General features: G+C 33.1%; 1 protein-coding gene across 1 annotated transcript in view; it reads left to right on the top strand.

Moving 5' to 3' along the window:
* LOC149803595 (U3 small nucleolar RNA-associated protein 6 homolog) overlaps positions 1-12,117 on the top strand; it is a 254,661-nt gene that overhangs the window by 29,594 nt on the left and 212,950 nt on the right. Inside the window, exons 11-13 of the mRNA XM_089953343.1 lie at positions 533-617; positions 4,216-4,301; positions 4,799-4,870. Coding sequence (XP_089809469.1) covers positions 533-617; positions 4,216-4,301; positions 4,799-4,870 — 243 coding nt within the window. The remainder of the gene's footprint in view (positions 1-532; positions 618-4,215; positions 4,302-4,798; positions 4,871-12,117) is intronic.

Here is a 12,117-nt window from a genome sequence, read left to right on the forward strand (position 1 = left end):
TTGTCACTTCTCCTACGTGAATGGTAATATCAGCATTTAGTTTCCACTTAAAAACTTCTTTTTTAAGTCTAGTTGAATCTGCACCTCCAGAATGGATAACCATATCAACAAAACAAAAATGGTGTCAATTGTACATCCATTATGGCTGATACTTTCAACACTCAGCTGTTAAAAGGAAGAAAAGGTTTTAGCTTTAATTTCCTGGAAACTGGTTTTGGCCAGTGGAGTGTCAGCCCTTTCATGGTACTCTTATTAATGTTTAGTAATATAACCATAGTCCCGAACATATCTGGTCAGTTTTCTTGTATCAGTGTCCTTTAAAACTTAGGGCTGCTCTGTTTAAGCATAACAGGTACCCAGGGAAGGTACTATTTCTCTGATGACTTGAAAGAGTTCAGATGAATGTGATACAACATTCTGCATTGCATCTGGAACAGACCTCGAAAGGCTAGTCAAATAAATTATCACCTTTAATGCACAGTTTTTGCAGGCAAGATTTTAACAACACTATTTTGGGGATCTTATTTTGCAGGTGATATAAGCTTCCTTTTATCCTTCATTCCCATTTGCCACCTGTTTGACTTCACATCTGATCAGGAAGAAGAAATGTACAGAGTGTAAGTTCATTGATCTATTTTAGAAAACAGTTATTTTTTCTTTTTAGTAGCTTAAATATCAAAATGTTGAAGGTGATTGCTTGAAATAATTTTTATTAGTATATTAATGAAATGCAGTTGGTGTGTGAATTGGATTAATCCCTTCAATAGTTGCATTATAGCTGTATTTTGTTTGTACTACAAATTCATTTTCATGTACTGCTTTATGTAAAGTTGGAATATGTCAGAAGTTTAGTGTTGGTGTGGAGTGTGATGGGTTTTGATATAATTATTTTCTGACATCATTGGTTTCATGATACATGTACCAGAAGTTCATTGTTGGAATGGGGTGGGTGTGGGTGGGTCATGACATAAGTATAACCAAACAGCAGGAGTATCATGATGCCAATACCAAAAATTCATTTGTGGGGTGGGGTGGGGTGTGGTCAGTCTTGAGATAATTATGACTTTAATGCAGAAGTGGCAGGATACATAAACCAAAAGTACAATGTTGAGGTGGGGTAGGTCTTTATAATTATGTCTTGAAATAAGTTGATTAAATTTTTTGTTAGTCTTGGAGAGCACAATATTGAAATTATTTGATGAGTTTAGTAAATTTCATTTGAAATGAATGTAAATGTAAAATTCAGTTTATTGTGTGACAAAAGATACTTTCTTTATTTGGTGAAACTGCATAATAGTGTAGAGAAACAAATCCTTGGTCACTTTGCTTAACATGATATTATGACATAATAAAGTTACATCCATAAAATTATGAAAATGGCAAATTAGTCATATGGTATATTATTTTATCAATTTATTAGTCAATGATGATGGTACAAACAATTATTAGTGTGTTTAATGGTACAAACTATTATCAGTATGTTGATGATACAAACAATTATCAGCTTGTTGATGGTACAAACAGTTGCTGGTATGTTGATGCACAAACAGTTGTCGGTATGTTGATGATACAAACAATTATCAGCTTGTTGATGGTACAAACAGTTGTCGGTATGTTGATGTACAAACAGTTGTTGGTATGTTGATGTACAAACAGTTGTCACTATGTTGATGATACAGTTATCAGTATGTTGATACAATTATAAATATGTTGATAATACAAACAATTATCAGGATCTTGATGATACAATTATCAGTACATAGATGATACAAGCAGTTACCAATATGTTGATACAAACAATTGAAAATAGGTTGATATTACAAACAGTTATCAGTATGTGGCATTTTAGAATATGTGCACATGGAACTGATAAGTGTGAGGCTAGAACCATAATGTTGATGTGTGCAAAAAAGATTTTTCCCCAAACATTGTGTGCAAAACACAGAGAGAATTAATCGCTTTAATCATGTTATGATAAATAAAACAAAGATGGGAACTTTCAGCCCTTAGAGTAAAAATTCTTTGTGGAATAGGTTAGCTGATCACATTAATGTTACAAAATGTTCTCTTAAAGCCCCAATAACACTGTTACAGACAAAAAGTTGTATGTGCCAAATCATTGAAATAATACTGAATCTTGAAAAAACCAGGTAATATTTACGTTTCATCACATGAGCCATGTAATTTTTTTCTTGAACTGAGAAACCCGGACATTTGTCACATTTGTACAAAAAATTAGTTTGATGTTGATAGTTGACATCCATTGATCAACCAGCTTCAGCTGAAAGCTGGAACACAAGATTTGATGACTCACTGTTGTAAGCAAAAGAAGCCAACACCACCTTATGTTGGATTGTCTTCAGCCTAAACTACCCCTTTAAAGTATTCGAGCACACCAGCTGATCACCAATAACCACTGAATCTTATTTTTATCTATTGCATGCGGTTTCTTCTCAGATCTGCTTTTAAAAAGCGGGCTTGCCTGTTGTCATACCCTCTAGAACCAATTTGTGTACCATGTGTAACAGTTTTTGTTATTAGAATAGTCACTAATGGAATTTGTCAAATGGATCACATCACTACTTTTGGAGCACTCCTAAAATTTGATGGAATTACTAGCAACTTCGTTAACTGAATTAGGATGTGGCACCTCTTAATTCTAAACTGAATATTTGAACATTGTTTAAACCAAACATCTTGATTATTTCAAAGAACAGTTTAGGTTGCATTGCTTTTTTAACAAATCTTTTCTATCCATCATGACTTCAGTTAGATTGGAAGGGTGGTGAAATTTATGATAAATGGCAGCATTGGGGCTTTAACACATTTATGTTCTAGTGTTTGCATAAAAAGAAAATTTGCATTTGTCCTGGATTCATGATGTTGTAAATGTTATATTGCTAGAAAGATTTTTCTAACTACAGTAGAATGCCACGAGTTGACAAATAAATGTTGATATCAGGTTTATTGTATAAAGAAGTGTCATTAATGTTTGTGTTTTATATATAAACCACATAATAATTTGATATTTTATGATATATAATCTTTGACCCATCACTATAGTTATGAAATGAAGAATGCAAGTTCCGTACATAACTTATATACAGTGATTCTTAGATGTTGTGAATGTACTGTGGAAAATCTAAAAGATAAAGACTGAATGGCATTGAGGTCAATGTTTTACTCTATCTCTCTTTCTCTCACTTCATCTGTAGTCCCACATTTTCTATAATATTTTAGTCCATGTATTGCACTAATTGCAATGAATTTATATGAGTCCTTTGTTTATATTAAATTTTGGAACATGCTCATGGAATTTGGACATTTATATACAATCCACATACCAATCTTTGCCCACTTTCCTTCACAGACATACTGGTCGTTTTTAGAAAATGCTAATGTGACATGAGGTCAAGCAGAGAACTATATTATCTTATGACTGTAAGGATTTTGACCTGTTGTGCATTAACATCTAGCACTTCAAGTTGTATTATGTTGTGACCAGTTTGGTCTGAATTTTATTTTCTTCAAATTATTCAGTTCAAGTGATTATTTTCTCTGGAAATACAAAAGTGGTCTGACAAAATTCTTGGATAAAGACATTCATGGGAATTTATACAGAATTCAGACCTGGAATAATATTTCTGTGATTCAACAAGAGACTGCTGACACATCAGATCTTCATAGGCTATAACAGACATGTCATCACCTTCAAATTTGAATCTCATCTCGAATTGAACTTAGTTTCATTCAGGACTTTTTATTACAAGGACTTGGTTTTAATTCTCTGATAAGTTTTAGATTTAATTTGCAATACCATAAGTTTTTGTCTTCTCATTTTTCACTTTTTGTATTGTAGGGAAATAAGTTATTTGTTAAATTTTACAAAGCTTGTTGTCTTCACTCTTTTCTGTTAATTATTCTAAGAGCATAGACTCGTAACAATATATATATGTCAGTGGCAATTTCGATCTTGGATTCATAACTGACACAGGTGTTTATTTGATTGAGTTAATTAAAGATGGTTGATGGAAGACACTAAATCACTCGATTAAACCTTTCTGAAAAGGACACTTGGAGGGACACAGATATGTGTACATATAGGGGTGAAATATGTAAGCAGTGTGAAAAGACATGATAAGAATGGATTTCAGAGAATATTTGTTGTCAATTAAGTTCAGTAAAAGGAAGAAAAATTTACATTCTGTGTTACAGCCTACAGAGTCTCTACCCCGACAAGCCTCAAACTTGGGATGCCATGGCAAGGAGATGGCTACACAAACAAACGGCAGACACAGATGGTAATATTGCCTTGTACATATTACACAGACACTACATATTCATCACAATCACAAATATATTTCAACAGACATAATAAATGCATTATTTTAGACCCCAGGATTCTTTCATTCACAACAAATATGGACAAAGGAAAGGTGGTTTCAAAGTTTGGCAACTATATGTGTCTGAATGGATAAAAAGATTGAAAGAACTTAATCTTAGATGGTCATAATATACATTTAGCCAGAAAACCATCATTGGTGCTCAAGTACTGCTTTGGAAGGTTAATTGCCTCAATGTCATTAGGCTTTCATTGGGTTACAATTAATCAGGAGCATAGGGCCAATGTATTGCAGATGGCTGGTCAAAATTTACTTCCATCATTTTCAAGTTTATTCTTCAGAGAAATTCTACTTTGAAATAAAGCATTTTAAAATCTTGTGGCATATTTAATAATAAAACTGAAGTAACTGAATATTTTCATCTAAATCATTCAAAAATGTACCTTTCCTTGCAGGAGGAATGGCCCTGGATTCAGAAACCATGTTTCACCAGGTGTTTACAAAGGCAACACAGAAGCTGCAGTCAGGTTAGTCACTGCTCTTTACAGTGTGTGTGTGTGTGTGTGTGTGGCTTCTGTTTGATATACTATGAGATGTATACATTTTTCACTAAAGGAAAATTAAGCTTGCATAGTTTCTTTATAAAGAATAATGTATTTGAGTGATATGTAATAGATACAGCATTAATGCTACATATATGACATATTAACACATGTGCAGTAAAGCATGTCTTAAGAGACTGCCCTTTCAGCCAACAAAAATTGGTAAATAAAGATAGGTTGTCTCTCATAACAGGTCTATGCAGGTGGGCCAGTTTTCAAGGTTCAAATTCAACTGGGCTTAAGAAGAAAAATACCCATCATTATTTTACATATGTTTTGTTCCTTATTCACAGTTCTTTTTCAAAATATAACATTCATTTAAATATATTTTCTAATATAGCACTAAAAATACATTAAAATTAAACATTTAAATCTTTATTGAAGTTCACATGTAGTCTCTTGTGTTGTGGCATATGCATTGCAAACTTATATGCATTGCAGTGTTAACTGTAAGGTAACACTAACTTATCCTGTACATTCATTTCTCATTGGCTATGATAACACTTACTCAAGTAATGTATTTACTGTTAAAATCTGAAACCAAAGTCATCCGACTTATAAATAAATAAGTGGACCAAGTAAATAAACAAAGGGACGTAACACTGCACATCGTAAACAGATGACAAGATCTCTGACCGTAGCATGTCACCATGTGCAGGTTTTAATAATAGTAACATTGCTAAAATAAGAAAGAATCCTACCTTTACAATAACCTTACAATAACACACCTGGAAGTAGCAAATAATTTACTAAGAGGAGCAGTGGTTAGTGTGCGCGCCTCAGATGGAGGAGGTTGTGGGGTTTAACACCAGCCGAGTCACACCAAAGACTTATAAAAATGATAATAGCAACTGTATAATTTGGCACTCAGCATTAAGAGGTTAGTGTTAGGACTGGTCAGCTTAGTGTCAGGATAATGTGTCTGGGTGGGACATGATGCTACATGTCTGCAGCCCGATGCCAAGGGTTAGATATCACTATAAACTGCCCCACTGCAAACATCATAGTGATATGACTGGAAATTAGTTAAAGCTATGTTAAAAATCCAAATAGCATATGCACACACTTATTAAGAGAAATAGACCAAGACCCCATTTACCCCAGTCAGTATGTATTGTGGCTCCACAGAGAAATGATTTAAGGCAGTACCCATCATGCCCCAATGAAAGCAGGGTGAGGAAATCTTTATGACAATATAGGCATTGTATTTTAACAATAATAGATAAAAGCAAAATGAATCTTTGAATTGACTGTGTACGTAGATGACTACAGCCTTAAAGGAAAGAATGGTTTATCATAACAGCAGGCTTTCCAGCAGCCATATTTTTCATACTTTTTCCTATTTTACCTGCTGTCCCTACTTTTCTAAATTTATATTGAAAATTGATTATACACTGCATGAATTGCTGGAGCAAAGCTTATTCAGATAAGGTCTCTGTGATATGGAGCTGGGTTTGTAGGAAGATAGAGGCAACCAGGGCAAACAAGTCAGCAAATATGTAAGAACATACTGTTGTTCAAGTTTATTAAGGTAAGTCAAGTAAAGGTTTATTTTTTCAGTAATTGGCGTAAATTTCATACTGCTTTCTTTGTAATATATCCCTGTATTCCCCTACAATTTCACTACTTAAACCCCCCCCAAAAAAGTAGCCATACTTTTTTCACAAAGTGATGCTGGAAGGACTGTAATGGAGATACAGACCTGCCAATCCTTATGATATGATTGTAAGTTTTATTGAAATCACCCTAAAATACCATCTTAAGGAATAATAGCATAAATTATACTAATGTTGCAGTAATATTCATCTACAGGCTTGTCTGTTTGATTCAGATCTGGGTTTCATATTAGAGTCAATGAAAACCAAAGCATCAAATAGATTAAAATATGTTTGTGTTATCTATCCTGTTTTGCTAGTCTTCAGCAACTTTGTATTATTGATATTATACTGACTTGTCTGTGTTTGATTCTGATTTGGGTTTCATATTAGAGTCCATGGAGTCTGTCAGAGAACCAGACTAACTTTACAGGAGTGCCTCAGATGCTTTAAAATGCGTGTTAGTTTTTGACAGGTCTGGAGATATTATGTCTTAGGCACAATAATAGTGGTTAGTGATGTATTTATAGTCCGATTTACAGTCTTTGGCACTACTTGTAGATTTTAGAAAAGCCAGTAGCCAGATAACTATTTGTTTTGTTTAAAACTATTCCCTGCAGAATTTCCTTAGCAGTTGTGGTTATGAAGGATCAAATACAGGTTAGTGGTGTTTATATCTGATTTTGCATTTTGGTCATTCATAGTAATGTTCAAATGCATAATTGTCCTAAAAATGATGGTCGTTGGTCACATTAAGAAAGTGATCACTCATGATTGTGCATTTATGTAATAATGTCAGATCCATGCATGATGAATATGGTAGTCAGTGACAGGTGGTCACTCAAGAGGCTGTGTATTGATGGAGGGAGATAACTCTTCACATCTCTGCCAGGTTTGTTAACTAGAAAATGTAGTTCTGCAGTTCTTCTTTGTAGAAATTGTTAATTTTTCATCTTTCTGTTCAGTTCCGTTTTCATTCATATTTATTAAGTAAATAAATGACATGCTTGAGATTTGAGTGTGAGAGTGGGTTTAAATGAAGAAAGTACCAATATTGCCTGGCCTGCATCTGGAAACAGTTCAAGTGTGGCCATTTATAGACTGATTGATCTCCAGTGGATATGTTGAGCAGATTGTAGATTAGTCCAAGTGAAATGATAAACAAACGGGAGTTAATTCAAACCATTGAAGTTATTTATATTTTGATGGTTTGGATTTTTTTCATGTTCAAATTTCTCTCTGCCTGTCAGTTGACTGATGTATCTAATCAGTTTTAAGACCACATGTACATAGAGTGAGCTAAAACACACAGAGAGATTGGGATTTATGGAGTTAAAACTGACTGACCAACCAAAATAGAGAAACAGGTCTTCAGGCATTTAAACGTTATTAAATTGATTTTAGAGCCTTAGTTTTTGTTTTAAAAAGTTACAGAAAAAAACCCATTGCATCAAAATTGATTACAATATGTTTGTGTTATCTATTTTTTTGCCAGTCTTCAACAACTTTGTATTATTGATATTGTAACACTAGAAAATACTATGACAAGTGTACACTAACCATTTCCTATTTGTGTATTGTATAAATTACCTCCCATCCTCATAAGGACTTACCTCATGATAGTTATTTTACTTTTACAGTATATAGCTGAATGAGCACTTTTATGAGTTGTAAAGAACTAGTTTTTTGTGAATTCATATAAAATTTTATATTTATATTAAATAGCAATGTGTATTTTTTTATCGTAACTATTATCAGTAAAAAAATTAACAAAGATTTCGTTATTACTGTACATTATTATCAAAATACCTACTGTGGGAAGGCAACTCCATGATATAAAGGGAAACAACCTGTATAGTGCTAAATGAATCAGTAATAATAGCTAGCTACTCAGGTTCTTGTAGTAAAAGTAAAAGGTTTTTCATCCTGTTCAAATTATATTTCCTTGTACTATTTCTATTACATATGGCAAATGGGGGGGTGGGGTGAGCTAGGAAAACAAAAAAAAGCAGAGGATGTTGATGAAAATGTGCAGTGTGTTTTATTCATTGATAAATGTAGATAAAACCAACATGGCACATGCCTCTGTTAGTCACCGCATGCAACAAAAGCAGTTGTGAATGGTGGCCATCTTGAAATTTTTTGTTATCACTACTCCTTTTGAAAGGATTTTCATATCAACATGGAGTTTTCATTAAAACACTATCTACTGTAGTTGGTCCAAAATGAATAAGATGCAAATGTGAAATACCAAAAAGATATCAATTTTATAACAAGTACTTCCCCAGAATGGTGACCATACCAAGATGTTATCACTTTTATAATAAGTACAGATGTTTACCAATTTAATACAGTGTATATCTAAATCTATCATGGGTCAATGCAACGATAGATCTTAGTATAAACTCTAGATGCAGCATATCAGATCACTATCGACTTACTTAGGGCCGTGGACAAGTCCAAGAATATTTGATATGTACTTCTCCAAAATGGTGACTATACCAAGATGTTATCACTTTTATAACAAGTACTTCTCCAAAATGGTGACTCTACCAAGATGTTATCACTTTTATAACAAGTACTTCTCCAAAATGGTGACATTACCAAGATTGAAAAAAGCAAGCTCTTGCAGTATGTAGTTTTTCATCACTGAGTGAATAGAAATCAGTGTATCGAAGATGCCAGTGTTAAAACTAATAGACCCAGGTAACACTATACATAGCAAGAAAAGCCATCTACATTTTCGTTTATGCACAATGCAGTCATTTTTGTACATACACAAATCCAGGTCACTGGGTGAATACTTCAAAAGAGACTTCAAAGAAACAATATAGAACTGATGAGGATTCCATGGCTAGTTTTAAATACTATTCATTAATAAATGTAAAATTATTCATTTTATTTGAGGACACCATGTGACCTGCCCAAGCATATTGATACTAGTTTGGACTTTATAGTTCCCCTCCCCCTTTATTTTCCAAGATGTGAAAGCTTTTATGTCTGTTTTCCAAGTCCCTTTCTGGGCTTATGAATCTACTGGATTTCCTGTTACCCACCCCAACTAATCGTGACCACCGAGAAAAATACAGTAGTATACTTTGTTGGTTGAATCTTCCACTTTTCTTTCTATTGAGATGTAAATATTTTACCAAATTATGGATATCTAGGTACATAAACAAAAAAAAGTAATAAAAACACTTATATATTTTATATTGTGTAACATGTACACAGAAGTTATTGTTTGTACAAGGAGGGAAAAATTAAAGGGGAATTTTTACTCTTGAGTACTTAGTGATGGTTAGAGTGGTTATTTCCCTTGTCAATCTTCTCTTGTTCTCTTGTTATGATGAAAATGCATTTGGCCAACAAACTACACCACTTAATGTTATCAATAGAAAATTGTTACCAAAAACTCAGTAGTACAATATATATGAAATTACACAATGAAAGTATAAACTGTTCTATTTTAATTAGAAACTGAAGAATTGCTTTAACTTAATTTGAATTCATGTTGAGAAATTACCATGCAGATGTAAAAAGTATGAAGCTTACATTGTCATTAATTGTTCCATTCAAAGTGCTTAGAGTTTTAGACACAAAAACTTAACAATATATACTTTTTAAAAATTTGATAGACTAATGCAAATTAAAGCATCAGTTCTAAATGAACCTTGTGGGAGCATCATCAGCAGGGAACGATGGCATCATTAAACTTCCTGTTGAAAAGTAATTAATTAACATTTAGGTACTTGACATTTATATTGAACACTTCATTTTCTGTAAGCATTTCATTAGGACTAGATTCTAATTATTTAACAATCACAGTTTATAAATATCCATTATTAAAATTATATATGTAACTGATAAAAAGACCTCAGGATGTATTGAAGCCCTAGTAAACCAAAATTGATATTGCTAATCCAAATTTCATTATACATAAAAAAAAAATGAAAGTATGTGTGTTAATGTACTTCCTAATATTCAGTTTTTCATTATAACTGATTTTATTAGAGTTTTTTTTGTATATCTCTTGGAAATAAAAACTAAATTAGGACAAGGTTGATTTTACTGTAAAGTTTGTCAGTTGTATTAATCCGAACTCATGAAAATGTTCTGAGCATTTTATTTAAATAATTGAAAGTTTCAGTAAAGTTTTCTTTTGCTATAAATAAGTGTTTTTGTATTTTCTGTTATCACTTTAAGAGGTTTAATACAACATAATTGTCTGGAACAGAAAGTTTAAAAAGGCCCACATCCTTTTAAGTTAGTGAAGAGATTCTTTGAATTCATTGAATGTTCTGAATTTTTTTTGTTTTAGTCATTGTAATCATTTCAAGTTGTCATGCAAGGTAAATAATGTGTGGCTCATCTTAAAATTAATTCTGTTGTCTCAGGATCAGAAAATAACTTTCGCTGTTTCACATGTCTTCACTATTAGTCAGCAGTATTGGACAAAATTTAATACCATCTGTATTCGCTTATAAGTCAAGGCAAATTGCAAAAAACAAAGATTCTGATCTGCCATAACATAATGTGCCTGTAGACCAGAGTAGATGTTTTTTCTAGAGATTACTCCTAACAAACTGCACAAACCCAAATCTGCTGGCGCATAATGCTGTGGAAGGTCTGAGTCTGTGCAGTTTGACTTGACTTATAAGTGAGTATATACAGTGCATATAAGAGGATATAAAAAAAGACTTTTAGGGTCGTTAGGCACAATAAAGATTTCATGTAAGTAGTATAATATAATGTTATATCACTTTAAATGATGCATGTACTGTAATTTCAAGTGGTTATAATTGGAACTTAGTACAGGTCTCTTTCCTGTTGTTGACTTTGGTCCAGATTGGTTGTTTTCAGGTTTTGATCTCTTTTAATGTCCTTTTACACTATTTCTTTTTCACAGATGTATTGTTAAGTTCCTTCTGTAGATATCTTCTCAGTAAGTTTCTGATAATAGTGTAATGCTAGCGACAAAGTGCATGTGTACGTGTGAATAGCAGTTCACCTGCCATTGAACTTTTGACTTTTACCATGGTAACAATAGATATCATTTGAACCACTCACTTGTTTCCTTCATGGGCTTATGGCCAAGGCCTTTTTTCTTGTCTACCTCTGCATGAGACCAATGGATCCCAAGGATATAAATATCAGTCTTGTGCCACATCATGGCCGATACATTCTGACCAGCAATGTTAATGTTAACTTTGAACATACTTTACAACCAAATAAGGTGGCTGTGGTGTGTTTACTGTGGAGAATCCAATATATTGCATTGAAATAAAATGTTATAATGCAGAATATTTAAAGAAAATATAGATAAATGTGCCAAAAGCTATTCCTTAATATAGTTTATTCTACAGTGTTTGAAATTTTTGCTCTCATTGAATTTGAATTGGACCACACCGGTGGCCTAGTAGTTAGAATGTCTGCTTCAGATGTGGAAGGTCACTGGTTCGAAACTTGGCTGAGTCATACCAAAAACTTATAAAGTGGTACTGACAGTTGCCTTGCATGGTGCTCAGCATAAAGAGGTTAGTGTTAGGACTGGTCGGCCTGGTGTCAGGATAATGTGAT

Source organism: Sinohyriopsis cumingii, chromosome 3 (genome assembly GCF_028554795.1).
Source record: "Sinohyriopsis cumingii isolate HCF-2022 chromosome 3, ASM2855479v2, whole genome shotgun sequence".
In the NCBI taxonomy this organism is placed as follows: domain Eukaryota; kingdom Metazoa; phylum Mollusca; class Bivalvia; order Unionida; family Unionidae; genus Sinohyriopsis; species Sinohyriopsis cumingii.